Source organism: Galendromus occidentalis, unplaced genomic scaffold (assembly GCF_000255335.2).
Source record: "Galendromus occidentalis unplaced genomic scaffold, Mocc_1.1 scf7180000077485, whole genome shotgun sequence".
Lineage (NCBI taxonomy): Eukaryota > Metazoa > Arthropoda > Arachnida > Mesostigmata > Phytoseiidae > Galendromus > Galendromus occidentalis.
Window position 1 is genome coordinate 2,024,033 of NW_003805473.1, and position 26,237 is coordinate 2,050,269.

General features: G+C 50.9%; 4 protein-coding genes and 1 non-coding gene across 5 annotated transcripts; 2 read left to right on the top strand and 3 right to left on the bottom strand.

Moving 5' to 3' along the window:
- The first annotated feature begins 3,043 nt into the window (after nt 1-3,043).
- Nucleotides 3,044-5,667, top strand: LOC100906081 (NADH dehydrogenase [ubiquinone] flavoprotein 1, mitochondrial). Its single transcript, XM_003745781.2, has 7 exons — nt 3,044-3,211; nt 3,638-3,725; nt 3,833-3,979; nt 4,141-4,580; nt 4,685-4,870; nt 5,036-5,281; nt 5,400-5,667. Exons 1-7 carry the CDS (start codon nt 3,103-3,105, stop codon nt 5,579-5,581), a joined length of 1,398 nt encoding a protein of 465 aa, XP_003745829.1. The 5' UTR covers nt 3,044-3,102; the 3' UTR covers nt 5,582-5,667.
- A 723-nt stretch (nt 5,668-6,390) lies between these two features.
- IntS8 (integrator complex subunit 8) lies at nt 6,391-9,651 on the bottom strand. The gene is made up of 9 exons (XM_003745904.3): nt 9,416-9,651; nt 9,225-9,333; nt 8,947-9,127; nt 8,557-8,841; nt 8,159-8,462; nt 7,469-8,051; nt 7,106-7,326; nt 6,783-6,987; nt 6,391-6,682 (listed from the first exon to the last, which is right to left on the bottom strand). Exons 1-9 carry the CDS (start codon nt 9,504-9,506, stop codon nt 6,481-6,483), a joined length of 2,181 nt encoding a protein of 726 aa, XP_003745952.1. The 5' UTR covers nt 9,507-9,651; the 3' UTR covers nt 6,391-6,480.
- Nucleotides 9,652-10,601: 950 nt separating this feature from the next.
- On the bottom strand, nt 10,602-10,766 carry LOC114828363 (U1 spliceosomal RNA). The gene has a single exon (XR_003777124.1). It is a non-coding gene; the product is annotated as a U1 spliceosomal RNA (small nuclear RNA).
- A 1,661-nt stretch (nt 10,767-12,427) lies between these two features.
- LOC100906227 (E3 ubiquitin-protein ligase RNF170) lies at nt 12,428-18,486 on the top strand. Its single transcript, XM_003745782.2, has 5 exons — nt 12,428-12,770; nt 15,291-15,349; nt 15,523-15,619; nt 15,755-16,024; nt 17,892-18,486. Exons 1-5 carry the CDS (start codon nt 12,723-12,725, stop codon nt 18,159-18,161), a joined length of 744 nt encoding a protein of 247 aa, XP_003745830.1. The 5' UTR covers nt 12,428-12,722; the 3' UTR covers nt 18,162-18,486.
- Nucleotides 18,487-22,411: 3,925 nt separating this feature from the next.
- On the bottom strand, nt 22,412-24,673 carry Sur-8 (leucine-rich repeat protein shoc-2). Its single transcript, XM_029112187.1, has 6 exons — nt 24,611-24,673; nt 24,341-24,484; nt 24,141-24,237; nt 23,807-23,994; nt 23,459-23,715; nt 22,412-23,353 (listed from the first exon to the last, which is right to left on the bottom strand). The coding sequence occupies exons 1-6, from the start codon at nt 24,671-24,673 to the stop codon at nt 22,486-22,488; spliced, it is 1,617 nt and encodes a 538-aa protein (XP_028968020.1). The 3' UTR covers nt 22,412-22,485.
- Between the last annotated feature and the right edge of the window lie 1,564 nt (nt 24,674-26,237).

Consider the following 26,237-nt stretch of genomic DNA (forward strand, 5'->3'; position numbering starts at 1 on the left):
ATTATCCATCTGGACTATATGAATATTCGGATCCTGTTCGAACTCGCTCTCTGAGAGGGAGCTCTCGGCGCGTGAAAGACTGGGATGCGATCGAGCCGCGATAATCCATCCCTGACCCACTGTCGCTGACATAAGGAAGATCTTTTACTGAGGGAACGGGAGACTTGAGCTAATATTTATTCATGCCTGTTGGAAATCAATCCGAGCCGCTTCCAAGCTTCCCCATAGTTGTTCTACGACAGTCCCAGGTTTTATGACCTTGAAGTTGCCCGCTGTTACCTATATGAGTTGATCCTCGTAACGCTAGACCTTTCCACGTTTCTATACGGGATCTGTATGAACGGATCGATAGTTATGAGAGAATTGAATTGAATATGATACAAATCGTTGAAATTCGCGCACTCATTGGAGTAGCACGACGCCGACGGGGTAGAGCGCTTCAGTTCCCCTCAAGAGTCAGGGACATCGATTAAAAAATTGAGTAAGCCTTAGAATATGGGAACACAGATTTTCAAACAACCACAGGAGCTAATTTCGGTCGCCATTGGCTCCTGCCTGGTTCGGATCGAAGAATCGGAGAGGCAGTTCCTCAACCTAGGCTACTTTCGTAATCGGTTGCAGACTGATCGGGATGTCGTCAATCTCTTCGTCGATCTCGAGAATCGCCTGACTCACTGAGCTCGGGGTCGGTGACGCGGACTTGACGCTGAAAACCGAGTCCCTCCGGGTCGCAGAGGCGGCTCTGCCTCGACGAGTGTCGGGTCTCGCGAGAACCGCGGTTCTCGGTCGTGGTGCCACACGACTCTCGATAGCTGTAAAAGGCGTTCTCGACATCAGCCAGCGATTCAATCAACACCTAAGGATGGAACTTCCTGCTTATTGCTTCATTCGACTCACAACTCGCTGAAGAGGTGGGGCTCGTGGGCTCGACCGTGACGATCCTCGCCACGCTTGCACCGTCCACAGGTGTCATCCCGCAGGCCGAGTCCATCGGCGACTGGACTTCAAGGATGTCCGGTGCTTCGTTCTCGGTTGAGATTTCAGTAGGGACGTCCTCGTCTTTGGTGCTGATGCCCAGAATGGTCTCGTCTTTCTTGAATGAAGAGGATTGCGAATCTTCACCGATTCCTCCCACACCCAATATCCTCAAGTTCGGCGAAGAAGGATCGCTCCATGTGTGGACTCATTGATTCCTTATCCTAGTGTCGCTTAGGACATCCCCGGAAAGAGTGAGCTAATAAGGCGAATCTGTGCCTCCATCCCAACTCTAAACCTCTCTTTATTGAGTAGGATTCCTGTTCAACTTGTGAACTTCCCGAAGCCCTTTTACTTACCTCAGCTTTTGACGGATCGTTCGAAGGATGAGCCGTCGCAGGAGTTATCTTGATCTCTGTGATGGTACAGAAGATTACATATCATGGAGCGAGATATTGTTTCTCTCCGCAGTCTGCACATGCTTATATACGTTCATGAAGTCCTAGACCGTACTTACGGACCGCCGGCTCAGCGATTATCCTGTGCTTCGGCTTGAAATTCAGACCCTCCCAACAGTTTGAGCAACAACTTCCGAGCCAGGAGATCATGAGGGCCGCTGCTCTCGCAAGGAAATATTTCACTCGTATGGAGCGAATAGAGGGTAATATTCTCTCAGGCAATCTACAGGAGCCTCACTCACCTCGGGAGATCACCACGATCAGCAATCAACACAGGTGCAGCGGTGCTGGGCACGTATTCCGGGTCCGGGACGTGCTGCGCCGGAGCGGAGTCCCACAACTTTTCCTTTTATTTCCTTTCGAGGAGGCTCCCGCATAGCCCCAGTTTTCCACCACTGTGAGAGGTCCGTAAACTACAGAGCCCTCCCTGAGACATGACTCCAATCCCCTGCTCTCGACCAGCTCAAAACGTTGCGAGAGGTGCAGAAAACATTTCATACTTCAGAATCGTCATCACGTGAGAGAACGGAGGGCTGTCGATGGAGAAGAGAAGAGGCGAGGTCTTAAGCCATCATCGGCAGTTGCGACATTCGGAGAAATGAGGTAAATGAATCGTGAGAAGGTTTTCGACGAGAGACTCTCCTCCGATTATTACCCGTGTTCGCCTGAAAGAATAGAGTCTCATCCGGAATTAAACTGAGGGCAGAATTGGCCGATTACGGATTTCGGGAGCGCGTTCCTGCCACGAATCCCTCACTGGCCCGCCATGTGTCGGAACTAAGACATACAGTTTGTGAAAACTTCGATCGCGACTCCCTGGCAACGGGAAACTCACGCTTAAGAAATACTCCAGTCCATTGACATCGAGGAAGGCGGCGTCAGCCGGAGGTTTCAACTCCTCGGAGCATTGCTGAATTCAGGATTTTGCCGTCATAGGGCTAATCCGAAGCTACCGCCTAACCCTGACCAGGGAGGGGAAGGGGAACTCCATAGTAGCGCTCTCCAGAATATTTTTCGCTTGCGGCTATCGTCTTCTCGGTCCACGTGGAAATCCGGAACTTCCTCAGAGGGAATCAGAAAAGCAAATGAGGAGCCTGGGAGAAGCCCGCGAGCGGTCTCTGAGCCCAACCTTTCAATCCGATAGCGGCAACGGCTATCGAGCGGTTGGGAAAACATCTTAGGTCTCTGAGTTCCCCCCTTGATTCCCCCGAATTTCCCTGAATCGGCTAACTTTTAGGTGCTCCCTCATGTACACTCCATGACGTCTGTGAGAGAATGGTACCCTTCGAGGGTAACGAAGAAGACGAGGTTAGCCACAGCCGTGTCAGAGGCTTCCATCTAATCCATCGGACGACGTCAACTATCAGGGAGTTTTCGTCTAGGCACACCGATAGAAGCGATCAATCAATCAATCGATCAATCAATCGATCGACTGGACGACAATACTATCAGCAGATTCACTTGCGTTTCGAGAATGCTCGTAATCGAAGCGAATGTTGCGTATGATACAATATCACTCTGTCGCCAGTTTTCGAATCTGCGCGGCATTGGGTCCGATGTACAGGTCCTGTTTGTGTTGCTCACCGCCGCTGCGCAGCTGTCTCACTTCTCCTTAACCTCCATTCGACTGACGAGAAAAGAGTGCCAGACACCTGGAAAAAAGGAACAGATGCTGCTCCAGCGCTGCAATGGAGCCCTTCGTGGCTCTTTGAGGGCGTTTTCCTCGTCTGCCGCGACTCCTCCGGGGACTCCCCCGCCGCAGACTAGAACCAAGTTCGGTGAGTACCTAGCTACTCTGAATGGAGCATCGCGACAGTGGCAGAGAAGCAACGCAGCGAACGGATGGGGAAATTCAGGACCCCAATGAGACTGAATGAGTTCTGGGATTGACCAGCCATGGTGCTCGGAGCGCAAGTTCCCGCTCACCCAACTCTTGTCAAGGCTCGGGAACAAGTCCGGACATGCCCGCTGGGTCCATCAGTTTCTGTTGTCACTTGCCGTCGAGAAAAAAACGAGCCTGAACTTACCCCCGACCTGAGGCACATCGACGTGCGGCGCTGCCCTCTTTGTAGCTCATGTCACTGCATGGACTCAGTAGTTCCGATATAAGTTGACTATAATAATCTTGGAGCTTTCCTCCGCGAAAGCGTCAAGGAAGAGCATCTGTGTGCCGTGCGCCGTCAACATTTTGCTCAGTATTCCAGGACCTCTCAAGGATGAAGACCGTATCTTCCAGAACCTATATGGACGCCACGACTGGCGCCTCAAGGGCGCCATGTCCCGTGGAGAGTGGTGAGATTTCTTCCCAGACGAAATTTCTCGGCACCTTTGTTATCCGGGAAGAGTCTCGAATAGTTTACCCATCTGGGCGCAATGCGATGCTTGTGTCAATTCCACAGGTACAAGACCAAGGAGATCGTGGAGAAGGGAGCGGACTGGATCATCAACGAAGTGAAGACCTCGGGATTGCGGGGTCGGGGAGGCGCTGGATTCCCGACTGGCTTGAAGTGGAGTTTCATGAATAAGCCTTCCGACGGACGCCCGAAGTTCGTATTCCAATTTTTCGAATCGTCGCAGATATTTTGAGAGGCAATACTTCATGATCGAAAACCGTGTTCATGACGGTCTCTCGCGGAGTGACCGGCGTGGGGGACGGTCCGTCACGGCAGCAAAGCTCACCTCCTTAGTTTTCCCATTGAAATTACAGATACTTGGTCGTCAATGCCGACGAGGGGGAGCCTGGGACATGCAAGGACCGGGAGATCATGCGACACGATCCGCACACCCTCGTCGAAGGATGTCTCATCGCTGGTAGGGCCATGGGCGCGCGCGCGGCCTACATCTACATCCGTGGCGAGTTCTACAACGAAGCGTCGAATCTCCAAATAGCGATCAAGGAAGCCTACCAAGCTGGCTTTCTGGGGAAGAACGCCTGCAACAGCGGCTACGACTTCGACGTGTACGTTCATCGTGGTGCAGGAGCCTACATCTGCGGAGAGGAAACTGCTCTCATCGAGTCAATCGAGGGCAAACAAGGGAAGCCTCGGCTCAAGCCCCCGTTCCCTGCCGACGTCGGTGTTTTTGGATGTCCAACGACCGTGACCAACGTCGAGACGGTCGCTGTGGCTCCGACAATTTGTCGCAGAGGTCCGTGAGAACTCCATCCCCCGGAATAGTGTCGGCAAGCTCATCGAAATTGAGAGGTTCCACTCATGCGAGCGGTACCTAATTTTGGAATTCGTTTCTCTCAGGAGGCGCTTGGTTTGCTTCTTTCGGAAGAACCCGCAACAGCGGAACGAAGCTCTTCAACATATCGGGCCACGTCAACAATCCGTGCACCGTTGAGGAGGAGATGAGCATTCCGCTCAAAGAACTCATCGAACGTCACTCGGGAGGAGTGATCGGTGGATGGGATAACCTGCTCTGCGTCATCCCCGGTATGCGACTCTGAGGAATCCCGCTCTCATCTCCCATTCCCATGCCTATCGATAGGGATGCATTGGTGGAGGCGAGAGTAGCGCTGAATATTATGCACGTGTTGATCTACGTATGTACCTAGCATGATGAGGGACGATGTAAATGACGCCCTCCTCTCGTAACAGGCGGATCGTCCACACCCGTGATCCCGAGATCGGTCTGCGACACCGTCCTCATGGACTTCGACGCCCTGGTTGAGGCCCAAACCGGTCTTGGGACCGCTGCGATCATCGTGATGAATAAACAGACCGATATCATCAGAGCCATTCATCGACTCATCGAGTTCTACAAGCACGAGTCTTGTGGACAATGCACTCCCTGTCGAGAGGGAGTGGGTTGGATGAACAAGATAATGGAGCGCTTCGTGAGAGGTTCGTGGACACCCAGATGAGTTCGAGCTCCGGCTTCTATATTATTCCTTCTGCCGTTCTTCCTCCTGGAGGACATGAGTTTTCGCCGTCGCGGTCTTATGCTAACGTCATTTTATAGGTGATGCCAGAATAGAGGAAATCGACATGATTTACGAAATTTCCAAGCAGATAGAAGGACATTCTATCTGCGCCCTGGGAGACGGAGCCGCTTGGCCGGTTCAGGGCTTGATTCGTCACTTTAGACCTATCGTTGAGAGCAGGATTGCTGATTTCCAGGCTCGAGCGCAGGCTAGGAATTGATAGACCTCCCTCCGGCCATTCGATGCGCCACACCTCAGTTGTTTATGTAAAAAGAAACTCGAGTCGAAATAAACTTTTCCGATCTAGTACACGTTGGCTCTTGACCGGTATCTTCTCATTCGAGGCCCATGCGTGTCCGAGCTGGCTCGCGGGGACCAGATGGATACCTCACTCCTCTCACAGGGCAGGGGTTCGGAGCTCTTTTGTTTTCAACTCCCGTCTCGAGATGCACTGGACAGTGATCATCGCCACTTCTCAGTAGCCATCTGTCGCTCGTAGACCACGTTGAAAGTCTTGTCATGGGGACTTATGACGCTAGATAGGAGCGAACATGGAAGCCGTTGAATGACCCGATGAATTCATGACACCATACGTCGTCAAGTCATAGTTGTTGCCAGAGAGTTTCATGAGCAAGAGACGAGTTCGTCGAGGCTGAAAAACAAGATTTTCGCTAAATGTTCATCCCCACCGCGAGCACGAGAGATGGATTCTCATCCCACTGATTCAGTGATATATCGCTTGATAAAATCACGAAGTGCCGCTCTAGAATCGGGGTTCTCGCTGAGGTCGAACGGCTTCAGCAGAGCCGTACGGAATATCAATGGAACCGATTCTCTCCGGAATATCAATGGAACCGGGTCTCCGACTTTTGCATTGATTCCAACTTTTGGATGGAGGTCTGTAATCAATTCTTGTTGGATACGTTTTGCTCGCCGGGCTTCACGAGGATCCGGTACACCCGCGAGGCCGCCATGAACAATTTGAACAGAATCGTCCTCTCATCGACGCTACAAGGAGCTCTCCAGAAGCCATCAACATCTCATGGTTCATGAGACATTTTTTTTCTTCTCTTTCTCTGTTCGAATACTGTAGGATCATATACAAAATTTACAAATCGCTTATAGGAAGTACTGCTTAGCTAACGTCCTCAAGAAGGCGCATTTCCTCCGTGCGGCGGCGTCTTCGAGAACTCTCTTCGGATTGTTCGAGTTCAGTTCCAGCATGGACATGTGGGATAAGACTGCTTTCTTAGCTTCAATTTCGCCTCTCCGCGTGTGGAGATTCGCTAGGAACTCGAGGATGTTAGTGTCCCAAATGTATCTGGAATTCGACAAATATATCAGACTTCGTAGTCGAGGTACTACCATCGAACTTCATCCGCACGGCGGGATTCTTCCGAAAGTCACGAGCCAATACTGACTTGTACAGCGAGTCGCAGCTGTCGTTACAATTTTTCTCGTTTAATGACTTGAAGGTAGCGGCGTAATCCGGAGCAGCCATGAATTGGAACAATATGGCGGCTTGCGTGTGACAGGAGAGCTTCGCGCAGCACTGCGCCATCCGCCGATAGAGGGTGTCATCGACGAGTCCTGGCACCGAACAAGGTGCCGTGAAGAAATTCGTCACTGCAAGGAGAGAGGGATGCCTCGGTTGGGAACAGAACGCAATTCAATTCACAGCCTCCGCCTTCGAGGCCTCTCTAAAATTCAGGATCATGGAATCATAAGAATTTCTAGCACCAACCCGATACGAGTGTCTCGATGTAGTGTTTCAGAGCCACCGAGAAATAGTTCTGATCGAAGCAGAGGTCGGCATGAGTCTTCAGCCAATGCGGCGATCGAGCTCCGTGCAAACACGTTTGCAGAAGGTGCGCACATGTATCCAAACAGTAATGAGGAGCGTCTTGTAGCGACGGTGGCCAGAGTTGGGGGTACTCGTGGGAGATGCTTGTATTCGAATCGTCCCTGCGATTGATCGAATGTCATTGAGTGGGCTTCTCGCTTCCGACCCGCTTCCGGGGGAGTTCGGATGGGCGGAGCTTCTTCCGATGAGACCCGCCGCAGACCCTTGATTCCCCATTGGAGTGAGAAGTACTGAGAAACCTACCTCAAAACATTGTAGAGGTGGGCGAGGAGCGATATGAGGATTCCTTTGGCCAGCTTGTTCCTCAGGCGTCGGATTATGAATATCAGCGCTTGACATCCATCGGCATCCGCGTGATTGCGCTTGACATGGAGGAAGGATATGACGTTTTTCCAGAGTTCCTGCTCATGATTCGACTCCTTAATCCGCAAACAGCAGAAGGCTAAGGGTCGCACTACGGCCATAATCGCTCCTCTAGCATCTTGATTCGCCGCGGCTTCGTATCTCTCTTCGTTGAGGAGCTCGATGATGGCGGTGTTTACCATTCCGACTGGCATGTCTTGGGCTCGTTGTCCCGCGAGAATGATTTCCACAGATGGGAGAATGTTCACCCCTTCCATGATGTGAGTGTACGCCAATTCCCATTGCAATCGGTCGGCTTTTGGAAACGCAGATATCAGGTGCTTCAGCAATTGCGAGCATTCAGAAAACTTCTTGAGACGCCTGAGCTCGATCGCTTTCGCAAGAATTATGTGAGTCCGCGAGTTTTTCACTAGACCTTGCAGTTGCGTGGGGAGCACCTGCCAATCCGAGTTCAGTGTGTGTCCTGGATCGGAACGAGAAGAATTAGCACGATCAATAATAATAATAATTGATCGGGCCAGCTCAGGGCACAACTTCCACACCGGCCATATATCCATGACAGCTGTTCACCATTTGGAACTTGATCGGCGAGCTTCAGTATCTCGCTGGCACTCTGCGAGATGAGGAGCCGAGTTTCGACGGAGCTTTGAGAGGACGTTTCATTGAGGAATCGTTCCTCGGTTGGTTTCTCTTCGAGAACTTTATCGATGCGTCTTATGATGTCATCGTCTTCATGGTCCATTTCCTCGTCCGTGGACTCCTCTTGCTCGACGAAATTCACGATGAAACCTTCGACTCTCGGATAATCGGAATGGCTCTTTGGCATCAGTTGCTGAGCGGTCACGAGCAGCTCCCGGGCTTCGTTGTATCGTTCCTGTGGATTACGTTTTCAAGTGATTAAACGAACGGACCCAAACAATCCATGAAACCTGTCGACTTTCATCATGATCGAACTCCTCTATACGCACTTTGAAAAAGAGAAAACTGCCGAGGTCGAGACTCGTCTCGGCTTTGAGCGTGTCTTCGTCAGCTTTGCAGCCTCGTTCGATGAGAAAATGTGGAGCTCGCAGACTGAAGCAGTCATGAGTCGCCATCGTGACCGAGGGGCTCTTCAGGAATTCCCGAAGCCACTCCGCGCACTGGTCTGCTTCTTCTGTCAGGCTTTTCTCGAGTTTCTCCAGAATGTCGGGAGCCACATATGTCGGATCGGTCTGTCCCGGCAACGAAACGACCAAGCCTCGATGGCCTCTGACCTGCAAACGGGAAGCCGCTCGATTCTCAGCCATGGTTTTGGATTCTGTGATTGCCTTGGATGAGTGCCAGGTGTGTAGGATTCCGAATTGGGGCGCTTAACTCACCGGAACTTGCGACTTGAACACGTATCGTAGGACCCAGCGACAGTACAAGGCGTAAGCAAACGCTTCGTGAGGACTTCCCCAATGATTGCTGTGTGGGGTTTTGGTGAGAGCGCAGAATTCTCCGAGGAGCAGCTGTTGCATGTGCACGGGTAATTCCGACATCAGCTTGCCGAGGTCCCAGCTATGAGAGGGAAGAAAACGCTCAGGTCATCCGACGACAAGCTTCAAATGCGTCGCTTTTCAACGACTGGCATTCCCCGGAATCCCCGTATGCTCACTTGTTCAAGGCGACGATCCGGAGCGCGAGCATCTTCTTCTTGAAAGCCTTGTCCGGATTATCATTGCTGTTAGAGAGCAGCACGAGACAGAGCTCCCATGACCCGGGATCTGGAACACAGTTTCTCTTATGAATGGTATTCTGCGTTGGGCTTCGCTCGGATTACAATGTAAGACACTATTTCCAACGTACCGGCATCAGGCTGCTTGAGGTGTTCGACCAGGAGGTTCTCATCGAGAAGAAATTCGAACCACTGCCTCTTGTCTACCGAACTACTCGACATTTGTAGATACTTTTCAGGTACGCATACTTCTCAGAGCGATCTACGTCACGGTGTTTCCACGGCGTATCCCACTCGACGGCGAACGGACTGCTTCAGATATGAACGATCGAGCACCAGTCCTTCATACACAGAGCTCCTGATGTTTACAAATACGCGGAACCCGCACAGCTGATTTCTGATCGGTGTCGGAGATAAACAATATTCATCATTCTCCTGTTCAGGAGAGCGAGGAAGCGCGGCTAGATCGATCATGAAAAATGGAATCCGGCATGTGATCGGGAATTATTCGGCGTCCGTCTCGGCCACGTGGAAGCTCGGCGAGGCATTCACACGATGATGCCGAAAGGCGCGCTCAGGCAGCCGATGAGCGAGTGAACCCAAACACGAACCACAAGCATCATCCAGCTGGTCACTGGAGTCCGTTATAGTACATGCCACACTGCATAGAACGTATCGTATTCGGGAGTCGATTGCGAAACATAACCACGCGCTCTGGGTCTCGGAGGTGATGAGAGGGGAGACTGCGCTGATGAACGACACTTTCTCCAATCAATCCAAACGACGGGTGGCCTGGACTCTATAATCCTTAAAAGATGTCCCAGGCCGGAGATCAATGCTCCGGATCCGGCACTGGGCGGCGTCGCACATATATTCCCCCCAGGAGTCCGCCGTGTCCCCTCTCTACGCATCGACGCCGAACCATACGTATATGTACCTTGACCTGATCGAGCGCACGTGTCCAAGCCGCGCGCCGCCTGCATGGCGGAACCCAGGCTCGGCGAGAGGAAAAATTCCAAGCGAGATCAGTGATGCTGATTAGTAATCACTGATGAAATTGAGCATAAAATACCGAAATCCTGTCTGACGGGACGACTGGCTCATGCCCAAAGAGCGTGGCGCAGACACAGTTTGGCTTTTCGAATCCGTTCACCGCGAGTTCGACACGGGGGAAGAGACTCATGACCGCCGGGAAAGATTTCCCGATGGGAGCTCGCGTCCGGGGTTGAGACGGTTCCGGTTCAATCTCAAGTTGCGCTTCCTAATCACACAGATATCAGTAGCGCAGCTGTTTTATATTTTTCGAGTCGTAAAGGGGAGGGGGTTGCGCGAACGCAGACCCCCCACTACCAAAAATTACATGCCCCATCTTTCCCAGTTTGGGAGAGTGGCAGGTCTCAACCCCGTCGAAGTGCAATGACGAAGCCTCCTCCTGGGGTCTCCACCTCAATGATCATGGAGGTCCCGGCACCAGGTAAGTATGAGGGTAAGTACTGCTACGATGGTGTTGTATTGGCCGGGTGTCCGAGCCAGCCATGATCGATGAGCTCGTTACAGCTAAATACCGAGCAGGAGAACAGGAGAGTAGTATGAGGTGACAACAGACCCTCTCTATCAGTCTCTTCTCAGCAATTCTATAATCCGTTCCCATGCGTCGTCTGGCTCAGATTGTATCATATCTCCACGAAGCTCTCCACAGGACCTGCATGGCTCCGGTCACTATCGAGCGTCGGATTGCTTCGGTTCATCGAACCAGTGTGGTCGGAGTCCGGCATCCGACTGTCTCGACGGACCAGAGGACCAATTTTCAGGGCTTCATTTCACGGCATGACCACTGGCCAACTGTCATAGCCGTTAGAGAAATCACAGTTATCAGATACCACGGTTGATTCATCGGATTGAGTCAGTCTTTCTCTTTGAATTTCCGAGGTCTCCTTCGGAAAAGGGATCCAGATAAGAGAACTTCGCTTCTCCGCATGCGAAAATGGACCTTCAGATCAACTCCGCTCCATGCTAATGATTTACCGACCGGAATCAGGTCCCCAGGGCCCCGTGGGCTCCTAGACAAAGACATCTGCCCTGTTGTGAGCTGGAATCGGATGAGAATCCAGCGAACCGCATTCCGCGCGAGCTCAGTCAGAATTGTCTCTACCAAGTAACGTCGCATCGATTGCACTTTCATCGCTTCCAGCTAGTATCTCTCCCCAGCCGGATTCCGAACCTTCGCGAGAGCGAGACTTCGAGAATGAAGACATGCCTGTAATTCGCAGCGCAGCAACACCAAAGAGCTTTTATTATGTGGATTGTAGAGAGTTTGATGATCAACTCAGCTGCAGAAGCTGACTCGACTCTCTTCGTTCAAGAATTCATGGAGTCAGGGTCTCATTACTGTTGAAATTAGAAAAACATAGATAGCGATGCCTCCGAGCCACCCCGCGAGGACGCATCTTCAATCTCTGGAAGACCGCTCAAACATTCGCCTCGAACCACCTGTCATCGGGACGGAATCATCCGAAATGGATTGAGCCGTCTTCAAGAGAAGCTAGCTAGAAGTCAGCCGATCTCGGATTCGCATATCTAACTACATCCGGGTCTCATTGGACCCCGGTTTGCGGCTCCGCATACGCTTGCGCACGACCACAAGTGCCGACAAAGCGCTCGGCTCGAGAGAGCCCACCGTTCAATTATGGGGACCCATAGTGTACGGGGGTGTGCGCATCAATCAAGTAGAAGGGGTGCCGGATCGGCGCCCCAACATAGGTTCCCCTCTCTCTTAGACAATAGTATAAGAAACGACCTTTTTCAATCAATAAACACACTGTCTTGTGGAAACTCTACCCGAGTGCTTCTTCGATTCTTCACGAGTGTGGTGGCTGAGCTTCAGATCCGCCTTGGCGACGCTGAGCGACAGCGGAGACGACCCTACTGCCGTCTACCCTATCTCACTAACCAATCTTGTGTGCCAGTACAAGCTTTCCAATTCCCTGTTTATCAATTACGTCCAAAATGAGCCCACATTCGACCCGGCACCGTGGTCCATGCAGTTGATCCCGCGGGCTGCGGAACGAGCTTCGATTTCCGGGTGCGCAGAGAGAAACTAGCGCCACCATCAGCTGCTATGCTGGCCGTGGACCTCAAGGTACGAGGAATAGTGCCAGCAAGCAGCCTACGTCGAATCTTATTCCGTGTTCTCCATCCGATCTCATCCCAGTCTTGATGAAGCACATCCAGTGATCAGACATTCGCTTCGTATGTTGAGTCGAAAATATTGCATCGATCTTGTGCTGTTGCAGCGGCACCCCTGTACCAGTTGTTCGTGTATCTTTGGGACACACGGGAATTTCAAGGAACAAAAACATACGAAGCAGAGAAGGAGCTGTGAAGTCAGAACGATCGACGGAAGGCGGTGACGGAAGATTCCACAAGGAAGCTGCGAGGATGAGCGATAACGAGGATCCCTCGACTCTTGCAGGGGTTGGGGATGAGGTTAGTGGATTGGCCCTCGACCCACGATATTTCTGTGCTGAGATGCGGCCGACTGAGCGTGAAACTTACCGTATGAGTCACGGTTGACGCGCGATCAGCTGGGATATGGAAGCTGTCTGAGCCCGACGAAGGGGATCGACCGAGGCACGGATTACGTGCAAGGAGAGGAAATCATAATTTGGCAAATTAACGTGTACAGGTGGTCCTCGGTATGGCTTCGAGCTCGAGTCAGCGTGACAGTGTTTTGCTTTCAAGTACTTGAGGAAGAGATCTGTGTCGAATGCAACGTAGAAAAGTGATTCACTGCTAATGACCGAGGCTTCCTTCGTGAAGTCAACTGTCTGTCAAACGCCATTCGGAGAGCAGATACGTTCCACGATCGACCCGGCGTCGGAATCCCGAGAAGGGCTTCGGAGACGGTATCTGAACTCGACCCCTTTCAAGCATATGTGAACAGAGGGAGGCTTTGGCCGAAAAATTCGAGGTCAGCCCACAGGGGCTGAATACCCGTAAACCGGCTCCTGTCTGAATATCTAAATACGAGAAGCATCGTGTTCTCCTCTGAATCTCTCGCCCTTGCGAGAAAATCGGAACACGCGTTCAAGATCCAAGCTGGCCGTTCATGTTCGCTAAGCTTCGAGATTTACCGACGGGTGGTCGAGTGGTTAGCGCGTTTGTCACTACTCGTGCAAACGTGCGTTTCACTTCGTGAAATGCCGCAACGACGCCGCTAGCGCGGGAGGCGGTGCACAGTGTGGCCAAACCCGATTTTAGGCGGCAGAAATTATTTCAGTGAGTTTTTTGGATTATTCTCGTAGTACGAACTCGTATCAGTCATCAGAGGAGATATCTGGCTCTTGGGCTGCTCACAAATAGTGAGCTCTCTATCTGCTGGCGACTGAGGGTAGAACATGGCTTCCATGCCTCGTGCTTGGGGAGCACGCCGTATCGCATCGATATGGGGGATTCTCCTCCAATCTCGGCCACACCTGTTCAATGGAGCTCGATTGAGCCTTCATTCATCGTTCTGCGTCCAAACGGGGCAGAGAAGAGGTGAAGAAAGAATTCTTAGCCGGCAATTTGGACGATCCGTGGACGGGAGGCAGAATTTCTTGGCTCTCTGAACCCTTTGTAGGATGGTAGCAGAGAATGACCTAAGGAAACAGTTTTCTTCCGTAGGCGACCGTAGGATCGCGTGCTCCATTTGCAGTCGAGGTATAGAGCCAAAGTCTCTACTGAACCACAGGTTCGCGCATTTTTGCAGATACTCGGAGTTTCGCTCGTGGGAGTACCGACATTTTTGATCTGTTTGGCGCTGCTTCGGTCTCCGGTAGCAAACACTGAGCGGTAAGCCGCGTACAATAACTTAGAAGGTCCGGCAGGCAGAAGATCTTTGACTTTGTCCCGTTTTGTCCTCTCCGCCAAGTCCGATAAATTTTTCTCTGGACGTCCCGCTCGAGGTGTCCCTTGTGACGCTCTTAATGGTCCCGGCTCCTCGGGCACGTCTTCTTGTGCGGGTACCTCAGTGTAGTGCACGATGAATTCGAAGTTTCTGGCTTCGAGCCATTCGGCTTCTTTTTCGAACAAACGTTCCGCTTTTGAATTATGTCTCTCGATTTTTCCCCTCACTCGGGACACATGCCTGGTGATCTGCTTTCTGATGTGAGATCTGTTGCTTAGTTGCTCAATTTCAACATGAGCATGACTCAAAATGAGTTTCTCCAACCGATCGACGCACTCGTTCTTCCGGGAGTTAAAGATTGTCTCCACAAATGTCCTCCGGGGCACCCAAATTCGAATATCTGAAAACAGCACGCATCCACGTTCGCCAAAACTTGCTGGTTTTTTTTTTCGGAAATGGAAGGAGGGAGGGTGAAAGAAGATTTTCCGACCCATGAGCCGCCCGGGTCCGCCCTGGTCCATATACTTTTTTGGCGGTGAAATTTCATGAAAATCAGGATTTTTTCGCAAAAAAGGATGCACTCAGAAAAACTTCTAATTTGCATATTCTCGTCGAATGAAACGCTGAACGTGGAGTTTCAGACTCAATCTTACTCACGATTTGGTGTTCGCTCAATTCTGAATCGATTCCACGGAAACTCGAGCGTCAGCACGAATCGGAAGAAAAAAGTGACAGTCCGGAGCAAAAAAAACTTCCTCTTTCCAGAGTCTCTCCACAGAGATTCAAGTGCTCGGTTTCTGATTGGTATGTGTTTCTGAGGTCCCCATACTTCCTCCAAGAAGCCACGACATAAATTTTCAAAATTTTTCATTTTCGATTTCTGCCGCCTAAAATCGGGTTTGGCCACACTGTGCGGTGTGGGTTCGATCCCTATCGCCGGAAAAATATGCAGGTACTCGGCCTTGATCCTCCTGGGTGCATTTGCTCTATGGATCCGTCCTCGGAAGCAATGTGAATTACAGTACCCGGGACGTTAAACCTTGGCTGTGTGGGTCAGCCCGAAAAAGTTTAAGCTACGAGATTTGAACTAGCGGAATAAAACTGACCTACCTCCACAGGTGTTGACAACTACACTAGTTACAATCGTGTTCCTTGCCGGGGTTCTCCACCACCTATGGTGAGCACTCAGTTTTCATTCCCGAAGCAGCGACAAACCATTCTCGGGGGTCCCCCGATTTTCTGTTTTATGCAACGTGTCTCGATGATGCTGATAACGATGAGTGATCATCTAGTTTGCCCGATCGCATCCAATTTGCATCGGAAACAGCACAAGTATCCAGATATTTGCAGGAGAACGATGGACTTCCGGTGGATTGGAGAATGGTGGCAAGCGCGGCAGAACCCCCCACCTCCGGCGGAGCAAACGGCAGTGACGCAAAGAGCCAACGTAAGTTACCTGACCGCCCCAATCATCGTATGCGTTCATTTCCCAAATCCCAGAGGAAGCTCCGGGCTCTCCGAAGCTTCACTCGAATCCGCCCAGCGCTGAAACCTTGCTCACCCAGGTCTGCGTCGTTTCCAGCGTTCGTATTCTGATGACAAATGTCTCATTTGTCTCGAAGACATACGACTTCCCCTGACGACGAACTGCGGGCATCGCTTTTGCGCGGAATGCTTGATTAAATGGCTTCAAGGCCCCGCAAGACGGCCGACGACTTCGTGTCCAACGTGCCGGCAGCACGTATCGGCTCTGCTTAGGAACTTCGAACCCGTCGCGGACGATGAAGCTCGACGGGTGTTGATGAGGCAAATCAATTTCTACAATCGACGATATTCCGGGGAGCCACGACCCGTAAGTTTGTTCGCCAAGCTTATTTGTACCATGATTCTTTCACACACTCCCCTCCCCCTCCCCGGGTTCGGGACACGCCGCCCGTAGAGAGAGCTCTCGGATAAAAACACGAGAAAGTATTTTGCATGCCGCTTCCTTTCTCGATGACGCACTTGGTTTCACAATCGACCAATCTTTGAAGGTTCGAGAAGTTACTATCTTGCACATGTTGAGAGGGGAGGAGCCCTGGGACTGAAGAGATGATCCGAGCATGAGAAGAACCGACGCACAGTGGTAGATTTCTACGGAAATTCATAACTTTTGAACGGCTGGACCGATTTTCCTGAAATTTTCTTTAGGAGCTCTGTGGACGGATAGGCAACTCTTGAGCATATTGGCAACTTTGAGTCTCGGCTCCTTCACTCCGAAAATCGAAAATTTCTCCTTAAATCGACGATTGCGGCTAAACGGCTGAAGTGATTTCGGACTGCTTGATGGCGTTGGAAAGCTCTTTCGATCCCGCATCTTTTGTTTGCTAGGCGATTCACTCTAGAACGTCTCGTTGAGGAGCTAAAGGCCGATTTATTAAAGTAACGTTTGAGTAAACAGGCGAGAATTTTTTTCTCGAAGAGACTAGCCTTACCCGCGCTCAATAGACCCAACTCACATAAGAGAGTACTATTGGAACCATTCAGCCACAGCGAATACCTTTAAAAATAAAAACATTCCGAAATTTCCATATTTTCCGAGCTCTCCCATCTGAAGGTGCCGCCCTTTACGGCTCCTATGGGCACCAATGGACTTCGTGAAATGCCGCAACGACGCCGCTCGCGCGGGAGGCGGTGTGGGTTCGATCCAGGTACTCGGCCTTGATCCTCCTGGGTACATTTGCTCTATGGATCCGTCCTCGGAAGCAATGTGAATAACAGTACCCGGGACGTTAAACCTTGGCTGTGTGGATCAGCCCGAAAAAGTGAGCATGAGAAGAGTCGCGGGAGTCCTCTGAAAAGGAGCATTCAGGGGATCATATATTTATTTCCAAGCCCGAGCTGTAGCGCTGTTCACGGAAAAGTGTTGTGATGATTCGGTAGAACCGCCCTTCGATGGGAACGCTAAAACTGTGCGGACCCCTGCGGGAGATATCGCATATAGTATATGCACCGCAAATCCACATCGGTGTCGGGTGTATCCCGGGATCTATCCGATGAATTGTTTATTCCCATTCCCATTGAAAATAATTGACGTTTGAATAATTCGAGTCTGGCCCATGGATGAGTTAATTCAGACCGACGGAATCATCGATAAGATGAAGGATTCCACTCAGCGTCGAATCAGAAAGCAATATTGCAGAAGGGGAGCGTCGCCACCGGCGCTTCTGTGCTGAAGATCTGCTACTTCTTACAAGCAGCCACCAGCCTGGCGAAGCCTGCAGATCCTTTGCTTGGTGCTGATTCCTGTCAGGCCACCGAAGATCTACCTCGAATTACGTTGAGCGATTTCCGGGAACGAAACTCCGAGCACCGCTCCGAGGATAGGAACCTTTTCCGACGACCGCGAATCTTCGTGGCATATCTGTGGAATCAATCGATGCTCATTGGGCCCCCTCCATCCCTCTTCTAAGCTGCTGCCAGCTTGTAAGGGGGATGAAGTTCGCTGTTCCCTGTTCAATCTCTCCCGTGTGGTAATCTCTTGAACATGATTTTCGACGGACGCAATGAGAGCTTCCAAGACACTCCAGGCTCAGTTTCACTCCTCTCTCTCTTGGGTTCCGATTGCCCGAGGCAGCACGGTCACTTCCAAGCCCCATAGGATATGGTCAATTATGGTTTGATTAAGTGTTAATCCACCTAGGGGTTCCGAATCGTGGATCAAATATTTTTCTTTTCAGTTCTGGGAGCACGTTCGGGATCTCCCTCTGTTGTTGAGCCACTTGGCAAGCGAATTCTTCTCTCTCGGAGGCCTAATGTACATGTTCCGGATCAGGATCGCCGTATGTTTCTTCCTGGCTCTTGTATATCTTCTATCGCCCGTCGATGTCGTCCCGGAAGCAATGTTCGGCCTCCTTGGATTCCTCGATGACCTCTTTGTCCTGATCGTCTTAGGAGTCTACATGTCGCTTATATACCGGAGACTCCTCGCGGAACGTTACGTCGAATAGATCAGCACCATGAGTGTAAATAGTTATATAGTAGATACAGAGCTGTTCAGCGATCGGAGCAGGAAAAGTGAGAAGGAGGAGCCCGTGACTGAGAGCAGAGAGAGGAGAAACTCTGCGACCTTGAGGCCGCTCTATGACTCGAAGCTCAAAAGTTCCATCGCGATGTCATTCATATAATTATCACGGTTACACGAGAGATCCGTTGGTTGTTGGTGATGATGCTGATGCTATTTGAGTTCCATTTTCGACCGAGAGACGATATTTTCGACCGTGTCCAGATGCCGAGCACGGTACTCGAAGCACCCGAATTGCTCAGAGAATGAAGTTTCCCCACTCGAATATTAGGGAGGGAAAATCTTGAAATAAATTATTTTGCCGAGCGAATCGAGATTCCCTGTGCAAAAATTTCCAAGTGTAGAACGCAAATCTTTTATCCTTTGCGGGATATTCCTTAGATCGTGCTCTTTATTCGACATGGAATACGTATGAGATCCAACATTTCCCAAGACAGGCTCCGGAGTAGGGGTTTTCCCCCGGCGAAGTACAGTGTATCCCGACGAGATCCAGGGGCCTCCCGAACGAAAGAAAAACGTCCGTCGCAGCATGGTCGAGCTGCGGGTGCATGCCTCTGTCTGACGGAGAGGTTGTCTTCGACTCAGGACATACATGACACATGATGCCAACAGATTTCCGGCTCCCTCCAGCCTTCCGTATATCAATTGGCTCGGTCCTTCTGTGGTCAACATTCCAATATGTCGCATTCTCAGCCAGGACAACCTGCTCAAGTACTTCGCCGTCGTCTGTTTTCCCGAACTCGTAGGGGCGTTTCCGTATGCCGTCTCGAACTGGCAAGAAACTCCGAGCCCCTGTATTATGTTCATTGCTATTATTCAAGCACACTGCTCCCCTCTCTGAAATCTTCGTAAGATACGAAAGGAGTCGTCAAATCAATATTTCAGATGACCGACTGAACTGATGCCCCTTTCCCCCCCCCCCACCGTTCCTGCCCGCGTCGCCTTCTGGACGCTCTCCTCATTTCCTCTCATCCTCACCAGATGTGGGAGGACAAAAGCCGCTCATGAAGAACACCCCTTCCGATCATTTGTACCACGCATTCTGTGGCGGTCGATACTCAGCCAGTGATAAAGTCCAGGGCTACCGAGGGTAATCGCGAGAAGCGTTCTGTCATTAGGGAGACGCTGTGCAAAATGAGGAGGATCTGAAGGAGCCGGTTACCCTAAGAGTAGGGGGGAATCGAAAGCAAACGCAGGAATGAAAGTTTGATAATATATTCCGATACGCCTCATGATAATTGTTCGTCTTCTCGCCCATGTGGCTGATATTAGTCGAAGTCGCTCGACGGAGAGAGGTAGGACCGGATTCGATCAAATGGAGTCTATCCGGAAGAATCCATGAGAACGTTCAATCTGTTCACAAAGAAGTATGAACGGATATGTGCCGTTCAATCAGACAGGGAAGCAATCTCGACCGAGGAGCCCTAGTTCCGAAAGCTCTGGAGAGGCTTGACGGTTTCTTGCATCAGTGCGACTCTTTGCTTGCGGGGGTAATTGGGAGGCTGGAAACCTTATGCGGAGACTTTATCGGAAAACCTATGCAGTGAAAACGGAGAGAGGAGAGAATATAATTCGAAACCGTGTGTTTCTGAGACTAAGCACCATGAGAGCCTATGGACGAGGAAGAGTCAGAAGAAAATCTCGAAGTGGAAGACGGAGAACTGGTCACAATCAGAGTCCCGCTTGCATCTACGAGAAGCAAGCGACACCTGACTTCCGAATTTGACGAGGGAAAGCAAGCGGATTTGCACCGCGTACATAAGTTCCTTCGGTGCAGAGTCCTTTTCGGTGCACTCTGCCCCGCTGCCGCTTCCGGGTATTGAAGTTTTGCTTCGAACGATCAGGCACGCAGCTTCCCTTCCTATAGGAGAAAATACGTTGCTCGCCGACCGTCCACTGCTGCTGAGTTGTCAACGATCCCCTATGCTGGTCAGCCGCAGGCGGAGGCGGCACGCCGCGCCGTTGAGACCCCTCGCTTCATTTTGGCTCGTCACTCGACCGTGATATTCTGGCTTAAGTTCCCACACTGCCCTGACTCCTTATTCCGAAGAAACCCGGAGCCAAGACTGGCCGTGATATCCTGGCCCTAGTCCCTATGACGCTCGGATTCCTCACTTCGATTGTCTGTTTGTTCCTTTTCGCCTCCAGCCGGTTCTCCACGGCGTCGGACTCAGACTGTAATAACGAAAAAAGAAGCCATCGATCAATGTAAACATTGGGGTATTTTGTTTACTATCTTATGTGAGCGACCGCTGCGCCGTGTGCTTAGTGGCCGGGTGGCCGCCGTCGCTTATTCAGCCTTTGAATCGCAGCATCCGCTGTCTTGCTCTGCGATCAAATGACACAGTCGAACAATCAGTCATACGAGTTACAGATTGCAGAAGTGCACGCATAACATTTGTTAATTAGATGCTGGTACATCATACACGGCTTGAAACGACAACAATTCATATTCTATGAACTAATACAACGAACGAATAATCCATTTACGTCCGAAGTCTCATAACAAGAGATGGTGAGATAATTCCGATGATTATCCTCTCCGATCATCCGCCGGAAAAACAGTAGGATGGAGAGACCGAGGACGAAAGCATCGATCCATCCGTGAGTCCCCGACATCGAGATGAAGCTAGGTCAAACTTCAAATTCAACCCTCAATCGTCGCAACGCTCCGAACGTCCGCGACGACGGTTTCGGCAACAGCAATAGCCAATAGCCGTCATTCAACCATTAGTAAAAGATCATCCGTATCGTTTCATATACGTTAAGACGTATGTTCGCAGACGTATCCTTGTGTGTTTGTATTCATGTCTGAAGCTACGTTCATAACTGGGTGAAGCAACAAGTTTTTTGTTCCTGCAACATTAACAAATCCTTTATCACTGCCGTTTCAGTCATTTCACCATTCTTCCAGATAATGTGATTTACGCATACATATTTCAAAATCCGCTGCGTTGCCACGACGTGGCTCCTTCACCTCATTCGACATTTCAAATCCTCGTACAGCATTCAACAACACCCCCGGGAGCGTAGCTCGCTCACATTCTTCGGAATTCAGAACCTTTCTCGCTCGTACTCTCAGGGATCGCTCATCATCATCATCATCATCAACACAATCAACATCAACGAACCTATAGTCTCGTCGTTCGCTGTTTATCTTGTTTACCATTCAACAGTGGACATCAAACTCGCTACATCGCTGGCTAAGGAGCGAACGTCTCAAGTGATCGGTCAACAATTCCCTCAGATTGGGCCGTGCTAACCCAGACGTCATCATTCAAGAATTCGTCGTCCTGCCTGAGGACGGCATTCACCCTCCATGACCGTGAATCGGTATTCTCCCCCTCCTCCTCCTCCTCTTGCTTCCGTCGGGGCGGTATTCGGAACGACGCGCGAACCCTCACACCTCGAGATAGGATCGACCCTCTCGCACAGTAAAGCACGCAGAGATTTATATTCGGTCAGCTGTTTCCCATGCCCCGCGCTACTGGAGCCCCGGAGTTAAAGGTACCCGAGTTGTCGACGTTTCGCCAAACTCGATCGATTCCCCATGCTCGGATCGAACTTCAACAACATCTCGTCGTTTCGCGACCGAACACAACAATGGCATATGGCAACATCAGTAGAATCAAAACTCCGAGCCGTTGCGCTGGACAAACTTCAGCGGAGTCGAAGTTTGCAGCGTCTCCGAGTCTCCTCGCGATCGCATCGATCGGTAGCGAATAATTTCCATCACAGTCGTTTTCATGTATCGAGCGCACAATCTTCCGAATGATCAGTTGATGAATCGATGTCATTACCAGCACGACACGGGAACGAGCATAAACAGTATTGCGTGCAGCAACACAACATGCACTTATCGACTCTTGAGAACATACAGATAGTCGAGCAGCCTCGGGAAATCGGAAGGAGATGTTCCGGCTCCTTCCGTCAAGACATGAGTCGATGAGTCGTTTCCCACTAGTCAATGCCGGGGCCCACAGTCCGTACGACCCCCGATTCTTCCAATGGTTCCACAAGTTCCGAATTTTGAGCCAGTAGGATCCATCAGCCATGTCTTGACGATAATCCCGGCGTCTGTCGCTTGCGTCCGGAAATTATGGCACACCATTGATTTCTGGCTGTCTATGGATGGCTTAATTTTTCGGATTCCCCTTTCGGATTTTCCGTCTCGAAGTTCTCATCCGCGAGAAACATCTCAATAGGACCGTCAAAATCGTCAAATCATCATCGAGACAGTTCGTCGTTGTTCACATGCTCCGGTAGGGTCCCTTCATTTTGAGGTACTGGATAACCAGCGATGGCCCGCCGATAACGATTTCGGCCGGCATCTGACTCAGAGGACAGTTCTCGATCGACATGATCTGGAGGTTGCTGCATAGAGCTAGCTCGAAAGGTAGAGCGTGCAGCGGATTATCGTTGAGATAAAGCGATTCGAGCGCCTCCATGGTACCGATCTCTTCGGGAATGTGCTGAACGTTGTTTTCGCCAACATTGAGGTACGTCAGTGAGGTAAGATGACCGATTGCACGTGGCAGTGTTTGGAGAAGGTTATTCTGAACCATAAGCTTCTGCAAATCATGGAGGAAACCGATCTCGTTCGGCAGCTGTTCGAGCTTGTTCTCCTCTAGATCTAGAACGCGAAGCTTGCTCAAACCGCCAATCGAGCCGGGAAGACGTCTCAGAATGTTATTGGAGAGCACGAGTACTTCAAGCGAGTGCAAGTACTGTATATCATCGGGAATTTTCACCAGTTGATTCGTGGCTAAATTCAACTCAACCATGTTGGTCCAAGTTCCTATGTCAAGAGGTAAAGCGGATAATTGGTTGTCTTTCATGTTGAGTTTGCTGAGATTTTTGGCTCGGGAAAACATGCCGAAAGGAATTTTCGAAATGTGGTTGTGTTCGAAATTGATTGAATGCACCGACGTAAACTGCCCGGGACCTCCTACGGGGTAACTGGTGAACTGGTTCCGGGAGAGGGTCAGAGACGTCATTTGAGTGAAAGATGAAAGAAGGCCATCGGGCAGAGCCGATATGTTGTTCGACTCAACATTGAATTCCTGCATGAGTGCGCAAGCCGCGAAGCTCTTCGGCACCGAGGTCAGTTGGTTGTACCTGCGGGACGAGCAGAGACCGTTCGAGTGCCTTACCGTGGATCAAGCTCGGAGAGCGTCGAACCTATTTTATCATTTGCCCTAAGGCTCGGTCAAACATCCTCACCTGAGTCCAAGTCTGACAAGAGATTTGAGGTTTCCAAGGGTCTCGGGAACGTCAATCAACTCGTTGTGTTGCACGTCGAGCGTGGAAAGGTTTTTGCATTTGCCGATTTCGGGTGGCAAGTGTAGCATGTGGTTATTGGATGCATCCAAAGTGACGAGTTGCTCGAGAAGGCCGATACCCGCAGGCAGCATTCGTATCTTGTTCTCTCTCAAGGACAGCATGGTCAAGTTGGAAAGTTGAGCTATTTCATTGCTAACCTGGAAAGAGGAGCTCAATGTAAACACGCGATCTCAAACTCGCGGCAGGCAAACCGTATTCACTGCGCAAGACTCGGGAAACGTAGCTTACTTCTCTGATGCGGTTGAATCGCAGAAACAAGGTCGTGAGGGAGCGTAGCGTGTAGATAACAGGGGGGATTTCAGTGAATTTATTATGACGGAGATCTAGAACCCTGAGCTGTTTCAGATTGGTGAGTGAGTCAGGCAGATGTGTTAGAGAATTTTCGCTCAGCGCCAGCGTAGCCAAGTTCACCAAGCCTGGAACGAGGAGAAACCACTCAGTTATCCAGGCCTAGTCAGAAGACGGCGAGACGAACGTTGGTCAACTTTCGATCGAAAAATCTTCTGCCGTCATGCCGAAGATGTGAAAAGTTTCTTCGGCGTACCGCTCCGCACATACGAACCTCCGATTTCATTGGGAAGCGTAGAAAGCTTGTTGCCGTACAAATAAAGCTCGACGAGATGAGTCAAATCTTTGACATTCGCAGGGAGAGCGGTAATCTGCAATATTATTGTTTAGGTCAGTCGAGCCCCTACTCCTCTCGTCCGTACAACCTCTTCGCCGATGCCGACTAGTCCAACAAAAGCGAGGATCGATGCTCACATTGGATCTACTAAGGTCGAGTCTGGTGTTTCCTTCGTCTCGGCAACGAGTGAGCTCTTTGGCGACATCGAGATCTGCTTGGATGGAGGTTTTTTTCCTTGATGCAGGCTTCGGTTTTGAAGCACCGGGGGTGGTCACCATCACCTGTGGAATCCGATATTAGATTTCGAGCGCGGACCCTTTCCCGCCATATTCCATGGAGCATTCCGATTCGGTGAGTGAGGAAATCACGTTCCGACTCCGGAAGGCAGACAAGTGTCTCATACGAACCTGTTTCACACCAGGAGGGGTTCCTGACGAAGACTTCTGCTTCGACGTTGACGGCTGATCCATTCTGGCTGTGCTCTAGTGTCAAAAAATTGTTTTTCGATGGAAGTATTTTTCTCTGCCGATCAAAAAGCTAGCTCATTCGAACTTCACTGAAAGCTAAACGGCTCAGTGTTACGACCAGAGCATAATTGCCCACGGATTCGCGATTCTCCTCCTGAAACGTAATAACGATCATTTGTTATGAGAGAAGCGAACGTCCATCAAAGTTTACTTGAGTCTACACTTGAGAAGATAGCGAAGCGGGCTCGGAGCCGCTCTTCGAGGAAGTCTCTCACGGCAGGAAGTTTCCGGAGCGCAGTTTTTTTTTCTCATGCCGGCAGTATTTTTTGACAAGAATCGCGAAGAGAAATTCAATAGAATAGCTCATGTAGGACACGCAATCCCGAAAACTGAGGCCAGTCTTCGAGATGACGCCCGGATGTGTGCACGTCAACCGCGAGATCAAGATAAATCGAGTTTCTTTCTCGTTCCTTGTCAGTAGCAGCAGCTTTAGCGGCAGTCTCTCTCATCGACCCCTAGGACACGGGAGCAACATTCAGCAATAACACGGGCTCAAGATGAACAAGGCGTCTACGGGAGCCATACCAAGACTCGGAGCTCCCGCTCAACGTGGTTGAAGCACTGAGCGCTCCGAAAATATCGAAATAATCTCAGCTATCCGCACTTCGGTGTGGAGCAAGCACCATGTCGTGATTTGTTGTTTACCCACTCGGACTATTGTCCACTCAATGTCGTTGACAGTCGGCACCGCAATCACTTAGAGCGTGTTCCAGTGGCGAGTCGTCGGCCGACGAAAAAAGCACACGACTACTGAGCACTCAAAATTTCACTTTGCATGCTTCAACAAAGCTCTCGGGCGCTGCCGCGCGGCGTTTCTCCCACTATATCGCTGGTCTCGTACAGAGCTTAGGGGCTCGGTGTCCAAGTAGGAACACTCGTCGTGACAGAGAAAGTTGCGCGAAGTGGACAAGCTCGCTTCCGGAACCTGTTTCCCAACTTCTCGAGGGAGTGGACCCGGGCCGGTCTTGCCATCGATGACAATCGGGACGAAAACGTCTGAAGCCGCTCTATTTTCCGCTCATGTATCGCTGACCAGCACGCCTCCTGCAAATGCGTTTCGAATGCCGCAATCTGTGGCACATCGCCCTGATGAACATCACAAATGCGACTCATGCTCAAAGAGCCGAGTCAGTTAACGCCAGCGCCCCTGCGTTACGCGCTCACCGCTCACGCTGTCGGCGATGAGACAGGCGGTGGCTGCAGCGTCGACGGCTGACGGCGGCGCGGCAGCGGCGGCCGAATCAACGCCAGGGTCCACTCCATCCATTTGAGCGCTACGGCCAACTGATGCACACAGGTCGTTGCGGCCCTATCCGAGAACTGTCACTCGAGTTCAGATGGGAAATTCGCGCTGACACCGCGCCGAAAGGTTCCGGTCGGAGCCTCGGAATCGATCGGAAACGAACTGAATCACTGTCCTCCCCAAGAACAGGAGTATGAAATTGTATCGTTGAAGATAAGTCAGAGGCACACGCACCCGACGAAACCGAAAGCCGACGATGCTTCA

Bases quoted from the DNA above. Each gene is read 5' to 3' on its own strand.
- LOC100906081 (XM_003745781.2), top strand. From the start codon at position 3,103: ATGCTGCTCCAGCGCTGCAATGGAGCCCTTCGTGGCTCTTTGAGGGCG. The intron at 4,581-4,684 runs GTCCGTGAGAAC...CGTTTCTCTCAG, and splicing joins TCCGACAATTTGTCGCAGAG to GAGGCGCTTGGTTTGCTTCT. The intron at 5,282-5,399 runs GTTCGTGGACAC...GTCATTTTATAG, and splicing joins AATGGAGCGCTTCGTGAGAG to GTGATGCCAGAATAGAGGAA.
- IntS8 (XM_003745904.3), bottom strand. From the start codon at position 9,506: ATGTCGAGTAGTTCGGTAGACAAGAGGCAGTGGTTCGAATTTCTTCTC. The intron at 8,842-8,946 runs GTGAGTTAAGCG...TCCCGTTTGCAG, and splicing joins TGTTCAAGTCGCAAGTTCCG to GTCAGAGGCCATCGAGGCTT. The intron at 8,463-8,556 runs GTGCGTATAGAG...CGTAATCCACAG, and splicing joins GCAGTTTTCTCTTTTTCAAA to GAACGATACAACGAAGCCCG.
- LOC100906227 (XM_003745782.2), top strand. From the start codon at position 12,723: ATGAGCGATAACGAGGATCCCTCGACTCTTGCAGGGGTTGGGGATGAG. The intron at 12,771-15,290 runs GTTAGTGGATTG...CTACCTCCACAG, and splicing joins TTGCAGGGGTTGGGGATGAG to GTGTTGACAACTACACTAGT. The intron at 16,025-17,891 runs GTAAGTTTGTTC...TTTTCTTTTCAG, and splicing joins ATTCCGGGGAGCCACGACCC to TTCTGGGAGCACGTTCGGGA.
- Sur-8 (XM_029112187.1), bottom strand. From the start codon at position 24,673: ATGGATCAGCCGTCAACGTCGAAGCAGAAGTCTTCGTCAGGAACCCCT. The intron at 24,485-24,610 runs GTTCGTATGAGA...CGGATTCCACAG, and splicing joins CCCCTCCTGGTGTGAAACAG to GTGATGGTGACCACCCCCGG. The intron at 23,995-24,140 runs GTTCGTATGTGC...TCCTCGTTCCAG, and splicing joins GCTTCCCAATGAAATCGGAG to GCTTGGTGAACTTGGCTACG.